This window comes from Littorina saxatilis, linkage group LG9 (genome assembly GCF_037325665.1).
Source record: "Littorina saxatilis isolate snail1 linkage group LG9, US_GU_Lsax_2.0, whole genome shotgun sequence".
NCBI classification, from domain to species: domain Eukaryota; kingdom Metazoa; phylum Mollusca; class Gastropoda; order Littorinimorpha; family Littorinidae; genus Littorina; species Littorina saxatilis.
This window is the reverse complement of record NC_090253.1, coordinates 27,252,295-27,269,918: the sequence shown is the minus strand read 5'-3', so window position 1 is coordinate 27,269,918 and position 17,624 is coordinate 27,252,295. Positions and strand designations below refer to the sequence as shown.

At 42.3% G+C, this 17,624-nt stretch overlaps 1 protein-coding gene across 1 annotated transcript in view; it reads right to left on the bottom strand.

Annotated features, from left to right (window-relative positions):
* LOC138975753 (serine-rich adhesin for platelets-like) overlaps positions 1 to 15,845 on the bottom strand; it is a gene marked incomplete at its 5' end in the record, with an annotated part of 52,427 nt that extends 36,582 nt beyond the window's left edge. The window contains 1 exon segment of the mRNA XM_070348500.1: positions 15,025 to 15,845. Within this exon segment, the coding sequence (XP_070204601.1) occupies positions 15,025 to 15,756 (732 nt within the window).
* Positions 15,846 to 17,624: the final 1,779 nt, after the last annotated feature.

The window sequence follows — 17,624 nt, the reverse complement described above, 5'->3', positions numbered from 1 at the left end:
AAAGGAGAAACAGAACCCGTTAGTCGCCTCTTACGACATGCTGGGGAGCATCGGATAAATTCTTCCCCCTAACCCGCGGGGGGTCCCAGTGCACACAATTAACAGTGTATACAATTATGTAAAACACTTCAGACAGAATCTTTAACATCCTGATATTTAAGTGGGTTTTGTCTTTGTACAGTGGTACCTGCGACGTGAGGACACCTCCAGATAAGCGTCATTGATTGATTGATTGAATAAAGGAAACCTTCCGTTGTCCCTATGTCTACTAGATTTGCTGAAATACGTATACCTGACACAGGTCACCTCTAGTGTAAGGACACTTTAAGTTGGTCTTAATGGTGTCCTTTCATCGCAGGTACCACTGTACATGTGTTACTAAGAGCATTTACATTCTCAAAGGCGGACACCGGCTAGCAGTACAGATAACCAGTCCTTGTCGCCTATTTCTTTCTTACAGGAGGTAAACGGGTTAAACCCTTACCTGTCTCCAACAGAATAAGATTACCACAGTTGTAAAAACGTGACCAACAATACAGGTAAAGTGTCAGTCCTTTTCACTTACTTCTTGTTGTACCCCAAGGTGGCGAGAGATAGTCCAAGGTGGTTAAATCCAAATCTAGAGACTTATAGTGTTAAAGGTCGCCAATAATTTTCAACTACTTCCTTTTGCACCCCAAGGTGTCGAGAGACAGGTATGACAGCGGTACCTATAGCTAGCAGACTATACATACACCGTATTCCGAGTGAATGTGACACTAAACGAGAATTGAAGGCTAATCCTTCATCTTCATTGGACGCGACATTCATGTAGTCAAAGTGGTCACAGGCCAGCAATACAGTGACAGGTACACATACAGGTCAGCAATCGTTTCGCCTGTATCTTCTGCACAACAGGGACCCGGTAATTACTCTTCCCTGTTTCCAGTACGGTATATTATATCCCCAGATGGTCAAAGCGTGATCAAAAGACTAGTGTCACATGAAGTCAATCTTTTTCACCTTCTTTTCTGTGTACTCCAAGGTGGCGAAAGGCAGGTAATGACAGCGGTGCCTACAGGTAGGAGACAATAAACACCGTGTTCCTAGCAAGGTGTCCAGCTACCAGACGATACCTGACGGTGTTTCCTTTCTGTACGTGTGTCCCCCTGAGGGCCTGTGAACAAATGATCACCCACCCTTATATCCCCCTACCTGACCCCCCTGTACCTGTCATGGCGCGCTCCATTACCTGTTGATTAATCACCCGTGACCGTCCCATTCCCCCCTTGTCGGTCAAGCGTGTCGTAGTCGTCGTTGTTTTTTTGTCTTTTTTCCCTACCACCTCCGCCCTTTCCTTCCAAATAATTATGCACACAGAAGCTCATGGGCAAATACTGTTGAATTATTCATGTATAAGTACGCGTTTTGGAGCAATTATTCCAGCGTCGCGGACGACGCTGGTATCTGCGGTCGGGAAGACTTTCCACGAATTTGCCTGCAGGGCGCCGCCATGTTTTCTGTGCTCGACTGCGAGCAGACCACAGGCACATTACACCCAAAATTCTTGTAGGCATACACAGACGCAACATAGCATATACAGACAATAACACCCACAACACTTCAACTGCATATGAAAGGAATAAAAATAAATCCGCAAATCAGTCGCGCACAAAACACCAGAAAGAAAAACAAGGAGTACCAAAGCGGCGTGCAGAAACTAAACTGACTCGGAGACTGAGAAGAAACATTTATCACACGATGTGGATAGCAAACATTAAAATAAAACAGATAAGTCAAGCAAAAAATAAACACAAATATCGAAAACACAATAAACAAAGGTAAAGAAAACAAAAAGAGATGCTTGCCGACAGTCAGTGTGTGTGTGCGTGGTTTGCCGTGTGCGTCAGCGGGGTGTGTGTGTGTGTGTGTGTGTGTGTGTGCGTGCGCGTGCATGCGTGCGTAGGCTACGTTCTTGCGTGTGTGCGTTCGAATGAGAAAGAAGAGAGAGAGAGGATTGAACAATGAGGTCACGTTCTCTGTCACATGAATACATATACACACACTGAAGGCTACTTCGGACACGAACACTTGCCAACAACTGTGGTTGGACATGCTTTTGAAATGTAATATTTTTTCGACATGATTTCTGGACATACGAATCCCGCTGTGTTGCCTACTGATGTTGCGAATGATGAAGGTTTTGAGTTGACTGACCTTGAGGAGGGATTGCATCAGGCGTTTATCGTCTCAAATTATATCCTTGCTACTTTTCAGGAGTCAACTATTGCCATTCATGGTAACTTGGATAGTCAATGTTTTTATTTGTTTGATTCCCATCAAAGAAACAGAAATGGTAACCATTCTTCAAATGGCGCTGCAGTTTTGATGTCATCAAGTTAATTCCTTTGCAAAATTGATTGATTTTCTCAAAAGCCATTATCAATGTGTTTATCAATTAACACCTGTTCATTTCTGTCCAACTGCAATGCAAACTCAATGTGGAGGAAACAAGGATTCATTACAAACAAGTCATCCCTGTACATCAACAGATTTATGTACCTCAATCAATACTGCTAGTATGAGTGACAGGAATCTAAAAGAAAAAACAACCAAACGCAAATGTACTACTACTTCTACGACTCGTTTGAATGTAAAACAGAAATGTAACACTATCTGTGACAATGACGGTTCTACGACTCGTTTGAAGGACAGTATAGATCGAACCTTAACCCACAACTACGACAATTTGTGTCAGACTTTTTTGAACAGGAAAATATGCCTCTGTTCAACAGTAACCAAAACATGGAAGATGTTTTTGAAACTTTACAGAAATGTAACACTAGCCTATCTGTGACAATGTTGCTTTTGAATTGAACCCACATTTGTTGAACAGGAGAGAATGTTCCTGTTCAACAGTGCCCAAAACACTGAATCTGACGTTTTTGAATCTTTTCTGTCATCTAACTGAATCTCGATCTTGAACATGCCTACTTTTCAAAGAAAGACAGACAAAAGCGAAATCTGCATGTTAGCCATCTGCCTGAAATGGTCAATGCACTTTTGTAAAATTGTCACAGCTGTAATGCACTTTTGTGAAATGGTCAGTGCTGTTGTGCACTTATGCAAAACTTGGTGCTGTGCTGTTAACATTTGAACAAAATGCATTTTGTTCAAATGTTTAGTGCAACTTGCTACTATATAATCGCTGTATGCGCTTTGTGGTAATAATGCACTGTTGTGAAAAGTTTGCGCTAAATGTTGGCACTATGCATCATTGTTGGAGCACCCTCCTGTAGATGCACCATGCTGAAAAATGTACTTATGAATCAAGCATTGACTGAAATAAACAATTTATATATCCAGCACAACATGCAATTCATTAACTTTTGACCCTAACCTTTAACACTTCCCAAAATAAATCTTTGGTGGACATTGCATCGACGCTGTTCATTTTGAATGAACATTTTTCTTGTATGTTAATTGTGTTGAGTTATTTAACAATTTCTTTTTCGCTTTTTTGTGTGTAATCAGCTACACATGGAATGTCTCAATTGAGATCATAAAGATGTATTGTACGGTATTGTATTCTCGTAAATGGTACTGTTCATTCATTGTATTCTCTTGTGTTTGAATGTATTGTATCTCAGCCCAGGAAACATTCCTAGTGTTTTGCACATGGTCGTAATAAAGTCTAAGTCTGATGTTTTGCATTGCATTCTAACTGTGTTCTTTACCTCAGTGTGTGGCATATTGCACCAAAGAGGACCGCTCACTTTCCTTTGACATGCATAACGAAGTTGTATATATGCTTATGCATTCGTTGGAGACGAATAATTATTGCTGCGTGATTGAAGGACTACCTTTGTGTTTGTTTTCCTTCTTTTAATTTTATATGTGTGGCTGAAACAAAATTCAGCGTGTACCAGGTGGAACAAGATGACTTTTATTTTGTATTATTATTTTGTATTATTATTTTGTGTGTGTGGTGAAGGTACACCACGGCAGGTGAAAGTGCTGGGTGAGGTGGGAATGGGGAGGTCTTTACGATATTAGTGCGAAATTACACCCCCCCCCCTCTGCCCCCACCTCACCCCGGATACACGCACGAGCCCGACAAACGGCATTAATCTCAATTGCGCACGTCAGCATGAAAATGGTGCGTGTAACTTTGCCAGGAAAAACGGTCGCTATGAATATCATATCCGCGTAATGACTGGCATTCAGCATTCAGTCTCCGTTGCAATAGTAATCATCTAGTCCAACTCTACACATTTGCACATCATCGCTCCCTGTAAGTTATGTTGATGTCTTCCCTTTTTTTTGGCGGCACGTTTATTGCGGGAAGATTGTACGTATTAGATTATACCAGAAAAAGAATGCCTGTCCTGCAGTGATACTGAACACACACACTACCTCTCTCCTCGTACGTACACACACACACACCAAAATCAAACAAACCCAAACACACCAAAACTAACCATTCTGCATAAAAAATGTATCTCTTCTGTACAGAATGCAGCAAGTATGTTATTGTCTAGTATATGTGTATATATGAATCATTGAATGGATGCTATTATCCCAAGTTAAACCCTGAACTTGACCAACAAAACAAGAAGAGGAAAACGGGATTACAAGACTTTGTTTCAAAATTGGAGAAGAAAAAAAGTCAAGCTTTGCATAGCTTTTCTTATTCTCGAATAAACAGACGTCAAGCAATGGTTCACACACGACTATGGTGCTGTTTATTGCTTCACAATGAATGAAACTTATCCAACTTTTCACACCAAACTGAGCATCGGGACGAGTCAACAAGGAGACATTCCTCTGAGAGACGAACCACAAACCGGCATACCTTCAGTTCCAACAAACCCCCTATAAAACAGAACTCATTAGCTTCTCTCCGTCCATCCATCCATCCGTGGCGAAATGAGGTCGCATGCAGCGAGATCAGTCAAGGGGAACATTTCCATTGACAAGATTACCCGATTTTCCCCTTACTTGTGTCTCCCCATTCAGAAGAAACCGCATCAGCGTGTGGCCTTTACTGTGGAAGGTATGGGATGCCATTTTGGGATGGCACCTCGAGTAAAAAATGTCATGTTGTTCCGAGAAAATGTGTCCAGATCTGTACATTTCATTGGTCGTTTTCTTTCCCCTCCAGGGATAGATTATCCAATCGTTTTGCTTCTTTGTGGAAAAAAAGTTGACCTCTCCCGCATATCATTGGTGTATACCATATTTTAAGCGAAAAAAAGTGACCAATGAAACGTAAGGATCTCGACGGTTTCTGAAAATAACTCGACATTTTTGTTTTACACCCCGCGCACGCACACAAACCCACACACACACACACACACACACACACACACACACACACACAAACCCACACACACAACCCCCCCCCACACACACACACACACACACACACACACACACACAGATGATAAGCGATCGCCAGGCGTGGATAAGGTCATAAGTTTGTCAGTAATAGGATTTACCAGGTATATGTACAAAAAGGGGTACGACGACACGACACCCGTAAGAGGATCACATAAGACATATAAGAATAGGGTGTGAAGTGGCTTAGCGAGCTACTGCGGCAAAGGAATGTCATTGTCTCTTTTGCTAGAAAGATTACAAAAGGCGAATGTGTGTGTGACGATATCAAGAGTCAGTGAAATACGGTGTGTGTGTGTGTGTGTGTGTGTGTGTGTGTGTGTGTGTGTGTGCGTGCGTGCGTGCGTGCGTGCGTGCGTGCGTGTGTGTGTGTGCGAACCTGCGTGAATTACGGTGTGTGTGGGTGTGTGTGCATGCGTGTGTTTGTGCGTACATGCGTGCGTGTTTCTTTTTCCTTCAGGATTTATTCTGATCCTATTACATTCAAGGCTATTCTTCCACACGTACAAAATTAGACGTACGCTATTACAAACCCATCCTTTCCCCACCCAAACACATTGACACAAGCAACGCATAACTGTCATTCTCCGACCAAAATCAAAGCAGCACACTCGACTTGTATGATATATATAGCCCTTCACGAGACAACGACCGAGTTCACATTGTTGACGTGTTACGCCAATTTTATACCCAGCTCCTTGTCACGACAAAGGCAATTCCCGGATTTCGCTGCTGGATACAAAATACGGCGTAAGATCTCGGACATGTGAAATAGTCTGAAATAATCAAGAAATTCTGGTTGTGGATCTCCAAACCTGCTCCATACTAATCATGCAAACTGCAGGTCACAGAAAACAAAGTCTTGTTGTGGGTACGCAAACCGCCGTAGCGAGTCAAGGGTGTGGGAATGGTCCACACTGTTGACATGCACACTTTTACAGGTGCCAGCTTCCCTGGAATTTCCCGTTCCCGTAACTTTGTTTTTCAAGTGCTACTTTCCCGCACCTACAAAACATAGACGTTGATCGTTTTATGAGCTCCAGGCGTGTTCTGATAGATTTCGCGGTTGAAAGAATGAGAGTCGTTAAAGCTCAATGGGAATCTGTTGTCGCTGTAACTTTTCATTAGCTGAGTTTTGTGTTTCTGTAACTAACGAAATAAGACGACTTTTATTTTGTCTGCTAGTTGCATCTGCTCTAGAAATGTTTTTGTACTCTGACAACCATCATGGTTGACTAAACCGTTCAGACTTAAGTGGCACATACTCTCCCTGTAACTTCGTTCTGTAAGTTTCTCTTGTCCACACATAAAAAAGAGTAGACGTACATTGTACATGGTTTTGCCAGATAGTTGTATCTGTTCCAGGAGTGTTGCGGTACTCTTGACCGCTATTACTGTTGACTTAACCGTTCAGACTCAAGTGGCATAGGCTCTCCTGTAACTTCATTCTGTTAGTTTCTCTCGTCCATGTCTACAAAATAAGACGTACTTCTTTTTGTCTGCTAGTTTTATCTCCCTCAATAGTGTTGCTGTACTCTTACGGCCATCACGGTTCACTAAACTGTTCAGACTCAAGAGGAATGTGTTATCGTAACCTTTCACTCTTCAAGAGTCACGCTTCCGTACACGTTTACACAAATAAGACGGTTTTCTTCTTCTTCTTCCTCCTCTTTGTCTGCTTGTTTATCGGCTGATGTTGTGTTACTGTAACTATACAGTAATTGTGGCTGACAGCATCATTAAACTGATTGAAAAGGACTGGGTGGCCGAGTGGTAACGCACTTGCGCTCGGAATCGAGAGGTTGCGTGTTCGACCCTGGGTCGGGCCGCTATTTTCTCCCCCCTTAGTCTTTCGGATGAGACGAAAAACCGAGGTCCCTTCGTGTACACTATATTGGGGTGTGCACGTTAAAGATCCCACGATTGACAAAAGGGTCTTTCCTGGCAAAATTGTATAGGCATAGATAAAAATGTCCATCAAATACCCGTGTGACTTGGAATAAAGGCCGCGAAAGGTGAACATTCGCCTAACAGGCTTGAGGTTTGCTGGTCGATGTGAATGCGTGATATATTGTGTAAAAAAATTCCATCTCACACGGCACAAAGCGCTTTGAACTTCGGATAAGGCGCTATATAAATAAAGAGAATAATAAATAAATAAATTGAGATTCAAGCAGAAAGATTCGAGCGGAATCTTTAGTTTACAACTGAACCGTTTTATCTGTAGAAGACATCTTGTTATTCGCTACTGTTTGAAAATAACCTGTCTGCTGTAGTTTTCTCGGAGAAGCTACTCTCTTTATATCATCGGGAAAAGAAAGAGAACCTCGCTTTTTCTGTCTACGAATACCATGTTGTTTTCATCCATTCCAACGAAATCCGAAACCAATACCTGTATAACCTTTTATGTTTTTACAAACCAGTAGGTATTACCTGTAGCCAATTTCTTTTTCGGTATTTGAATTTCTTGACCGGTAAAATACCGGAGGTTACAGGATCACGCTATCCCTGTGTAACTATTCCTGTTTTGGAAGCCATACTGTTGTTTTCCCATTTTTGAATGTTGTTGTTTTCATCCGCTGTACAGGAATTTTTGAAAAAGCATCTCTGAATGTGGTAGCTGTCTTGTTTTTTAGTTTTTACTCTCATTCTGAAGCCAGTTTGCAACTGTGCATTTTCCAGAGAATCAGTGCAAAATCGTAGAGCTTTGTAAATATACGTTGCTAATTGTCTTACCACTTAGACATTTGTAGAGGATAGTAATTGGCACAAACATGGATGGGTTCCGATAATACTTTGAGGCTATTAATTCAACTCTGATCTCATTATATGCGGGACAAACAAGTCACAAATGAACTTCAGTCTCAAGTGTATCATCTGTCTACGTTATTCACATTGGGTTTATACTGTAAATAGTGGTTATTTAAGGGTGACATACCAAATCTCAAACGTGCTAACATTCTCCTCAAGTGAACATTTCTTATCTGATACAAATAACTACTCATACACAATGACTGCTTAAATAACGAATACATATAAAACACGTGAGAGAGAGAGAGAGAGAGAGAGAGAGAGAGAGAGAGAGAGAGAGAGAGAGAGAGAGAGAGAGAGAGAGAGAGAGAGAGAGAGAGAGAGAGAGACAGATAGACAGACAGACAGACAGACAGACAGAGACAGAGAGACAGAGAGACAGAGACAGAGAAGAAAACAAATCGTACATCGTGACATTCCAAGCTATCCTGTCTTGGTTTAGTTTTTTTCTTATCATACAACATTTCGACCCCACCATAAGTCATCCCCCAAACCAACCTTGCACCCAAAATAGCTCTCAAAAACACAGCAAAACACACTATAACAGCATTTTACACACCTGAGCACCCACGAACACATTCCAACAGCAGCAGACAATTACCTGAGCGCGCAGTAGGTAACGTTCAGTGGGAGGGTGGAAGGGCAGCACGGGTATCTTCATGGTTGTCACCTGTCGGTCAACTGGTCACCAAAGACTGGACTCTACTGTCTATATGTTTTCAAGTTACTATTGAAGGATCGAGCGGTTGCGTCTCAAAGCAGGTTTTACGTGTGATTTCGGCGCTAGGACTGACTATTGCAATGTCCAAAAATATGGAAATATGTTATGTTATTTTAATGCCCCAAATTATGTATATTTTCTAACGTTAAACATGCCCAAAATTATGGAAATACCTAACGTTTTCAATGCTTAGAATCGTGGAAAATGTCTTGAATCTGAAGTCGTTTTTTGCATTTTGTATAATTTCGTGTTTTACACTGCTCAAAGAAGTTATTTGTACTGCGAAGCGCTCTGCGACCAAAGACAGCAAGAAGTTCGCTGCTTTGTTACATAATTTTATCGAAGAAAATACTAAAAATTCACTATCTCAAATCTCTTTTCTTCTCTGATGTTAATTGTTATACATAGTTTACATTTAATTCTAACGCTGCAAACAAATTGTCCTTGTGAACAATCACAATGAAATATTGAGTCTCCAATCTAGAAATTTCCGGCACCGTACACTTATGATGGAAACTAAAGTCGAGCTTATGAAATTGTACTCAGATAACACAATCAACTTTACGTGTGGTTATTGTTACTGTTCAACTCTCTCAGTCCACTGTCCGCAGACCTGAACAAACAACTGACATCGGCAATCCTTCAGCCTGTTTCCTTTTTCGTGTTCTTGATCTTCATCCAACTCATACAATAAAACAGGCCAGTTCAGTTTCATCTGTTTACGGCCATTACATCCGGAAGGTCAAAATGTCTAACACCCCCCTCTGGCATAAGTGTTCGTTGTCTCCGCAGATGTAAGAAAAATTGTAAGCGTCTCCGCAGGTACAGGTCAGATTGTTGGCGACTCCACAGGTAAAGAGATTATCTCCCCTATTTCCATGGACCTACCGGTGATCAATTAGGCGATTAACGATGACTATCGCGAAGGCAAAAATCACACAAATGTCTTTGTGTGTGTGTGTCACCAAATGTCAGTTTTTTTCCAACTACAATTGCCCACTCACCACCGCCGCCCCCCCTCCCTCCACACCCCCCCTCCACACCCCCCCCACCCCCCTGCGGCTTTTGCGAACAAAGAACATTGTGCACGTTTGCGAAATCCGCAGTGTTTCATAAGAGAAGAGTCAAGTAAAAGTGAACAAGAGGAGGAGGAGGAGGAATGTCAGACTGGCTGACTGACTAGTTGGTTGAGCTCCATTTGCGAGGGATAAAAAGGTCCTATGTCAAACGCAACCCAAAAAATAAGCTCAGGCTTTGTAAACAAACTACTTCAAAAATGTTGACAAGGGTGTATTATTAATTATTTATGATGATATAATTCTATTTATTTCACGTTTAAGTTCCAATAAGTGTATATATACGAATACGAATACGAATACTTTATTATCTCATACTGAAATTTCTCTGTATGAGATAATAAAGTATTCGTATTCGTATTCGTATCATACTGCAAGACTCGACAAATAAGTGTCTTGAACCTACTTTTTCCTTACCAAAAAAAAAAGCAAAAAGAAAGCACGAGAGTGACAAATCCAACTCCAGACGACAGACAGCTGTGTCCAGACATTCTGTTAAGTCGTTGATTGCAGTCAGAAGCGTTGTCGAGGGATGCACGATATGAGCGTCTTAAAGTGATAATCCGTCTACGCCTTTAACAAGTGATGAGCAGCGACGGGCGCAGTGGCGTGGTGGTAAGACGTCGGCCTCCTAATCGGGAGGTCGTGAGTTCGAATCCCGGTCGCTGCCGCCTGGTGGGTTAAGATTGGAGATTTTTCCGATCTCCCAGGTCAACGTATGTGCAGACCTGCTTAGTGACTTAACCTCCTTCGTGTGTACACGCAAGCACAAGACCAAGTGCGCACAGAAAAGATCCTGTAATCCATGTCGGAGTTCGGTGGGTTATGGAAACACGAAAATATCCAGCATGCCAACTCAACGCAAGCGGAGTGAAGCTGACTATGCTCTCAGAGTACAGTGTGGGGAACCCAAATGGGCAAACGAGCTCACACGTAACCAGACAATTCTGGAACGCTGAAGAAGAAGACGAGCAGCCTTCCACTGGGACACATACCAACTATCACCAGCCTGGCAGATTTCTGTGCAGAGTGGGAATCTTTGCTTATATTATTCTGGTGGTCTGGGTGGCCGAGTGGTAAACGCACTGGGTGGCCGAGTGGTAAACGCACTTGCCTCGGAAGCGAGAGGTTGCGAGTTCGACCCTGGGTCAGGGCGTTAGCAATTTTCTTCCCCCTTTCCTAACCTAGGTGGTGGGCTCAAGTGCTAATCTTTCGGATGAGACGAAAAACCGAGGTCCCTTCGTGTACACTACATTGGGGTGTGCATGTTAAAGATCCCACGATTGACAAAAGGGTCTTTCCTGGCAAAATTGTATGGGCATAGATAAAAATGTCCACCAAATACCCGTGTGACTTGGAATAAAGGCCGTGAAAGGTGAATGCTCGCCCTAATAGGCTTGAGGTTTGCTGGCCGATGTGAATGCGTGATATATTGTGTAAAAGATTCCATCTCACACGGCAGAAATTAATATGTAAAGCGCATTGAGCATATATGATTATGCGCTATATCAAATGTCCATTATTATTATTATTATTCAAACATTTTTAGTGACACACATGTCAATGTGCGAACTTAGTTCAACAACACAATGTTCACTTTGCACAGGAAGCGTCAAGACTGTTGATCTTGGTATGTTTTCAAGTTTAGGGTTGCTCATCACGCAGAAGAAGATGAAAAATAAGACGAGGAAGAAAAACAAAGAAGATGAAAAATAAGACGAGGAAGAAAAACAAACAGAAAAAGACGACACAAAATGTTGGGGAACTCGTCATGGAAGACTGCACAAAACGACACAATACATGCAGCAAGAAGAAGACAAATGGAAGGTGGAGAAACTGGTCACGCAAGACTGCACACAAACAGTGCGACATCATATATATGCACAACATAGAGTGACAAAACAGTCACGCATTAAATTTCACGACCAGCAAAGCAAGCACGAAATACACACATTATGTACATATATAACTATACTTATGTCAAATGCCACAAACAAGCTTTAAGTGCGCAGACTTCGAGTCAAGACCATGTCGCAGTGTGTAGAACAGCACTTAACATTGCATGCTAGCCCACTCAAGTTCCCTGCAGGCTGCATTATTCTGTTCCATTAAAGGTACATTATTTCCCGTGTTTAACTGTTTTGTACATCAACATAGACCTGTCAAGATTTATTCCTGGGCTACGAGGGCGAGGTACCGACTCGACCCCGACCATCTCGCCCCCGCAAGCAGTGCCAACTCGACCCCGTGTATTTTATGCAAGTACACAATCATTATGTCTGTGTATATGTGTGTGGCAACGTCATAAAACTGTGTGCGTGCATGTGCATGTGCGTGTGTGTGTGTGTGTGTGTGTGTGTGTGTGTGTTTGTGTGTGAAAAACAGGTTTCTCGTGCCTAAGACAGACGAATCGCCTCTATTGCAAAACTCAAGATCATTGGGGGCGAGATGGGAGGGGACGAATCGCCTCTCTTCCCAAACTCAAAATAATTTGGGGCGACATGGGAGGGAGCGAGTTCGGAAGGGGCGAGATGGGAAGGGGCGAGTTAGGCGGGGGCGAATGGGGACGTCACCGCTAAGAGCACCCATCAACTTGGTCGCATAACAATTTCAACATCCTGTCCTGACTGCTTGAAGTGGTGAGTTGGACTTTTGTTGTTGGATTAATTTCATAAAAAGCCATTAGACATAAGACATAAGATTTAGCCATTAGTGGCTTCAAGGAAATCGATTCATCGAAAATTTCCTACTGTGAACTAACAGCACCCAGACTGTTCATTTTTGGCATGTGACCCATTGGCGAGATGGTCTTATCCCATGTTAAAGCCAGGCCAGAGCTGAGACGGTGAGCCGACCTGTTCACACGAGAAGGAGTGTGCACTGAAGTACTGTTCTTTACAAGAAACACTGGATAGATGTGCAGTGGTGTACACCATTATTTAATCATTTATATGCGAAGGAAGGTATCTTTAACAACAGCTCCCCACAACAGTTTAGTGCGCTTGAACAACAGCTTGACGAAAACACTACAACTGCAGCAGGGAGATGGCTTCGCTCTGTCAAAACATTCCACATTTCATAACGTTTCAACGGGCTTGATGTTGCCGGTTAATTTCATGCAATGCACCACCAGACACACCCCAATGATGAGTGCGACTGTCCAACAATGTTTGCATTGCAATGCAACTCAAACTGAGGTAAAATCTGCGCACAGTGCGGAAAGGTGTGGGCGTCAGACCAGCTTGTGTGTTGGGGTTACGCAGTACAAAACAATTCATCTTCTGAGCAAGTACATGCGTGCATACCCTACCTTATTGTGCAAACCATCTTCAAGTTCATCACCACAAATCAGTTAGGATTTTACATAGGATAAAACAAATAATACTTTTTTTTCATCCTTCTATTCGGACACATACCAATTTTAACTCAACAGCCTGAACGCTCTCTGAGAGCACCTACACGAGAACACGAAAGATATTCCCGCATGTTTTTCTTTGTTTGTTTTTTGTGTGCATTATTTCACCCAGACACCTGTTTATTTTCTTATAAACCTACATCTGCCATATAATTAAGTTGTAAGTCTGTTCGTCTACCCAGCCTTTACGTCAGGTCGAAAACTATTCCACGTACTGACGTCTTGTGCAACGAACCTACTGTACAGCCTGGGATAAACAACGCACAGTGTACGTCATATATGTAGGAACAATGGTAGGTATTAATGCAATAAACCTAGTCTCATGAAGTTATTGACATTCGACGCCGTCAGATCAAGCGGTAAGTGCAATAATGTGCAATATCCTTTTCGGACATTATATTTATAAGGTCATATATCTATATATATATATATACGACTTGTGTGTGTGTGTGTGTGTGTGTGTGTGTGTGTGTGTGTGTGTGTGTGTGTCTGTGTATGTGTGTGTGTGTGTATATGTGCGTGCGTGCGTGCGTGCGTGTGTGTGTGTGTGTGTGTGTGTGTGTGTGTGTGTGTGTGTCCGCGATGCACGCCCAAGGTTCTCGATGGATCTGTTTCAAATTTGGTGGGCATATTCAGCTACACCCCGGACACAACCTGCTCGATGAGATATTTCAACACGTGCTCTCAGCGCACAGCGCTGAACCGATTTTGGTTTTTCTCTGGATCCATTCCCAGTAACTCTTCCTTATCTTCTCCAGTGTTTTCAAGGTGTTTATAAAGAATAAGATAGCGGAGACAAAGCGCAAACATTCTCACAAGGAAAGAACGACTGTGTAATCCACTGTGGATAGGAGGGCCATGAACAACGCAGTTAGTGGTATATATGGAGTAGTAGTAATTCTTTTCTTTATTTGGTGTTTAACGTCGTTTTCAACCGTTCAAGGTTATATCGCGACGGGGATAGGGGGGGGGGGGGGATGTGATAGAGCCACTTGTTAATTGTTTCTTGTTCACAAAAGCACTAATCAAAAAATTGCTCCAGGGGCTTGCAACGTAGTACAATATATGACCTTACTGGGAGAATGCAAGTTTCCAGTACAAAGGACTTACCATTTCTTACATACTGCTTGACTAAAATCTTTACAAACATTGACTATATTCTATACAAGAAACACTTAACAAGGGTAAAAGGAGAAACAGAATCCGTTAGTCGCCTCTTACGACATGCTGGGGAGCATCGGGTAAATTCTTCCCCCTAACCCGCGGGGGGTAGTAGTAGTAATGGTAATAGTAGTAGTAATAGTACATGTAGTTAAGCACATTCTTGTCAAAGACCTAATCATAACTACAGCACATAAATGTTAATGAGCGTATCTTATTTCATTGCATGAACTACTTCTATTCTTTCCCGACAAAGCTTAGACAGAAGTCAAGTCTCCACAGACGAATCTGCATTGTGCAAGTAAATTCTTCCACGAATACAACCACAAGAGTTAGGAAACAATACACATGCACTAACTGAACAAATGCAACGGGTGTAGAGGGTCGTTAGCAAAGAACAAGTTTGCAGAAAACAAAGGGGAAACAAGGTAAATGAGTAACAAATATAATTATACACCTACCTGTGCAGGTTTAGTGCTGGTCAGTGACGAAACATGAGAGACAGCATCGAAAGGCTCACTGTCATGGATCACTCCACAAGAAATCCCTCCACCGCTGTCTTCTTCTACAACAATTCGCGGCACTTTCGTGTCTTCCGACCCCTCCGAAAGCTTCTCCGATCCTGTATGGAGCAAGTCTTCGTCTTCCTCGTCAGCAAAGGGAATTGACTCAATGTTCAGTTCATCATTTAAGATGTCCGAATTTTGGTCCAACCTGGCCGTCAAATCTGTCGATTTTTGGCTCAACTTGTCAGTCAAGTCAGCAGATTCCTGTGTCACATCCACAGTGGAGTTTCGATCAACTTCAGTCATATCACGAAATTCTCGAAATTCAGCGTCAGAGGTGTCACTTCTGTTTTGAATAAATGAGCCGAGCACATCACAAGGTGATTTTGAGTCACTGCCTGTTAAACCCTTTGCCGACTCTTGGTTCGTGTTGTCGGTGAAGTCACACAAAAAGTCCTGCTTCTCCTGGTCAAAGATATCAGAGGCTGAAATTTCACCGCTAACCCCAAACTCAGACGACTGCTGAGGAGAACTTGAACTCACGTCTGATCCACCGAAAATATCCAAGAAGTCTTGCTGTGCCGTGGCATCAGTGGTAGTAGTGGTGTTGATGATGCTGTGGCTGCTGCTGTTGATGTTGGTGGTACCATCGTCGGCCACAGTGAAGAACGGGTCAAAAGGATCCATGGTTAAGGGCAGGAAGGCGGTGGTGGTGGGTTAGGTTTGGTCAGTAGTGGTGGTGGTGGGTTTTGTGCACAAGGGTAGATGGTTCAAACCTGTTAGGGGTTAGAGTGGAACATTGGTGAGTTAGGAATGCGTGCACTACAGAAGGGTAAGCATGACAACGTGTAGGGATAAGGTACACTGGTTTCACGAACAAAATCATTCGCAATAGTCTTAATACAACACAACATTCATTACGAGACATTAAAATAACTTACAGAAAAAAACCACTCATTTGCCTTCAATCTAAAAATTCTTAAAACATGCACTAACACAAGAAATGCATGTCAGGGAATAGCTCACAGACAAACACGCACTACATGAGCGCTCGCAACACACACTCACACACACACACACACACACACACACACACACACACACACACACACACACACACACACAATCATTCATTCTCTCTCCTTCCTCGCCAGACCTACCACCACCCTCTTTCCTCCACCCTCAACAAAACCTTAATAGCAATTATCAATAATCACAAGCAAGGTCCTTTCTGACAAGGAAAATCAGCATTTTTCTCAAAGTAACTAGAAAATGACCATAAGTGCCTTTTAACATCGTATTAATATACAACGGTCACTGACATGGGTGAGGCACACACTCGAATGAATAACCGGCCCTGTAAAAGAACTCGCCGCTAAAAAAGAACAAGTCGCGTAAGGCGAAATTACTACATTTAGTCAAGCTGTGGAACTCACAGAATGAAACTGAACGCACTGCATTTTTTCACAATTACCGTAGTCCGCCGCTTGTACAAAACGGAGTGAAACTGACGAGCCTGTTCAGCGCGGTAGTGGTTTCGCTGTGCTGCATAGCACGCTTTTCTGTAGCTCTCTTCGTTTTAACTTTCTGAGCGTGTTTTTAATCCAAACATATCATATCTATATGTTTTTCGAATCAGGAACCGACAAGGAATAAGATGAAATTGTTTTTAAATCGATTTCGGAAATTTAATTTTGATCATAATTTTTATATTTTTAATTTTCAGAGCTTGTTTTTAATCCAAATATAACATATATGTTTTTTAAATCAGGAAATGATGTAGAATAAGATGAACGTAAATTTGGATCGTTTTATGAAAAAAAATTATTACAATTTTCAGATTTTTGATGACCAAAGTCAATAATTAATTTTTAAGCCACCAAGCTGAAATGCAATACCGAAGTCCGGCCTTCGTCGAAGATTGCTTTACAAAACTTTCAATCAATTTGATTGAAAAATGAGGGTGTGACAGTGCCGCCTCAACTTTTACAAAAAGCCCGATATGACGTCATCAAAAGTATTTATCAAAAAAATGAAAAAAAACGTCCGGGGATATTATTCTCAGGAACTCTCATGTCAAATTTCATAAAGATCGGTCCAGTAGTTTGGTCTGAATCGCTCTACACACACACACGCACAGACAGACAGATACACACACACACACATACACCACGACCCTCGTCTCGATTCCCCCTCTATGTTAAAACATTTAGTCAAAACTTGACTAAATGTAAAAAGGAAAAACTATTCGTGGTTCAAAGCTCGTATAAAATAAACAGGGTCGGTGCTAGTTATTTGAGGATCGTTGGAAATCTCTTTTGTTGTGGTCACGTATCAGTTATTCGCTACACGTCTATCCCTTCTATCCTTCCTGGTAGAAACAAATGCAGCCATACAAGAGTTAGGGGGACGAGAGAGAGAGGGGGACGAGAGAGAGAGGGGGACGAGAGAGAGAGAGAGAGAGAGAGAGAGAGCGAGAGATGGAGAGAGAGAGGGAGAAATAGAGAGAGAGAGAGGGGAGAGAAAGAGGGAGAGAGAGAGAGAGAGAGAGAGAG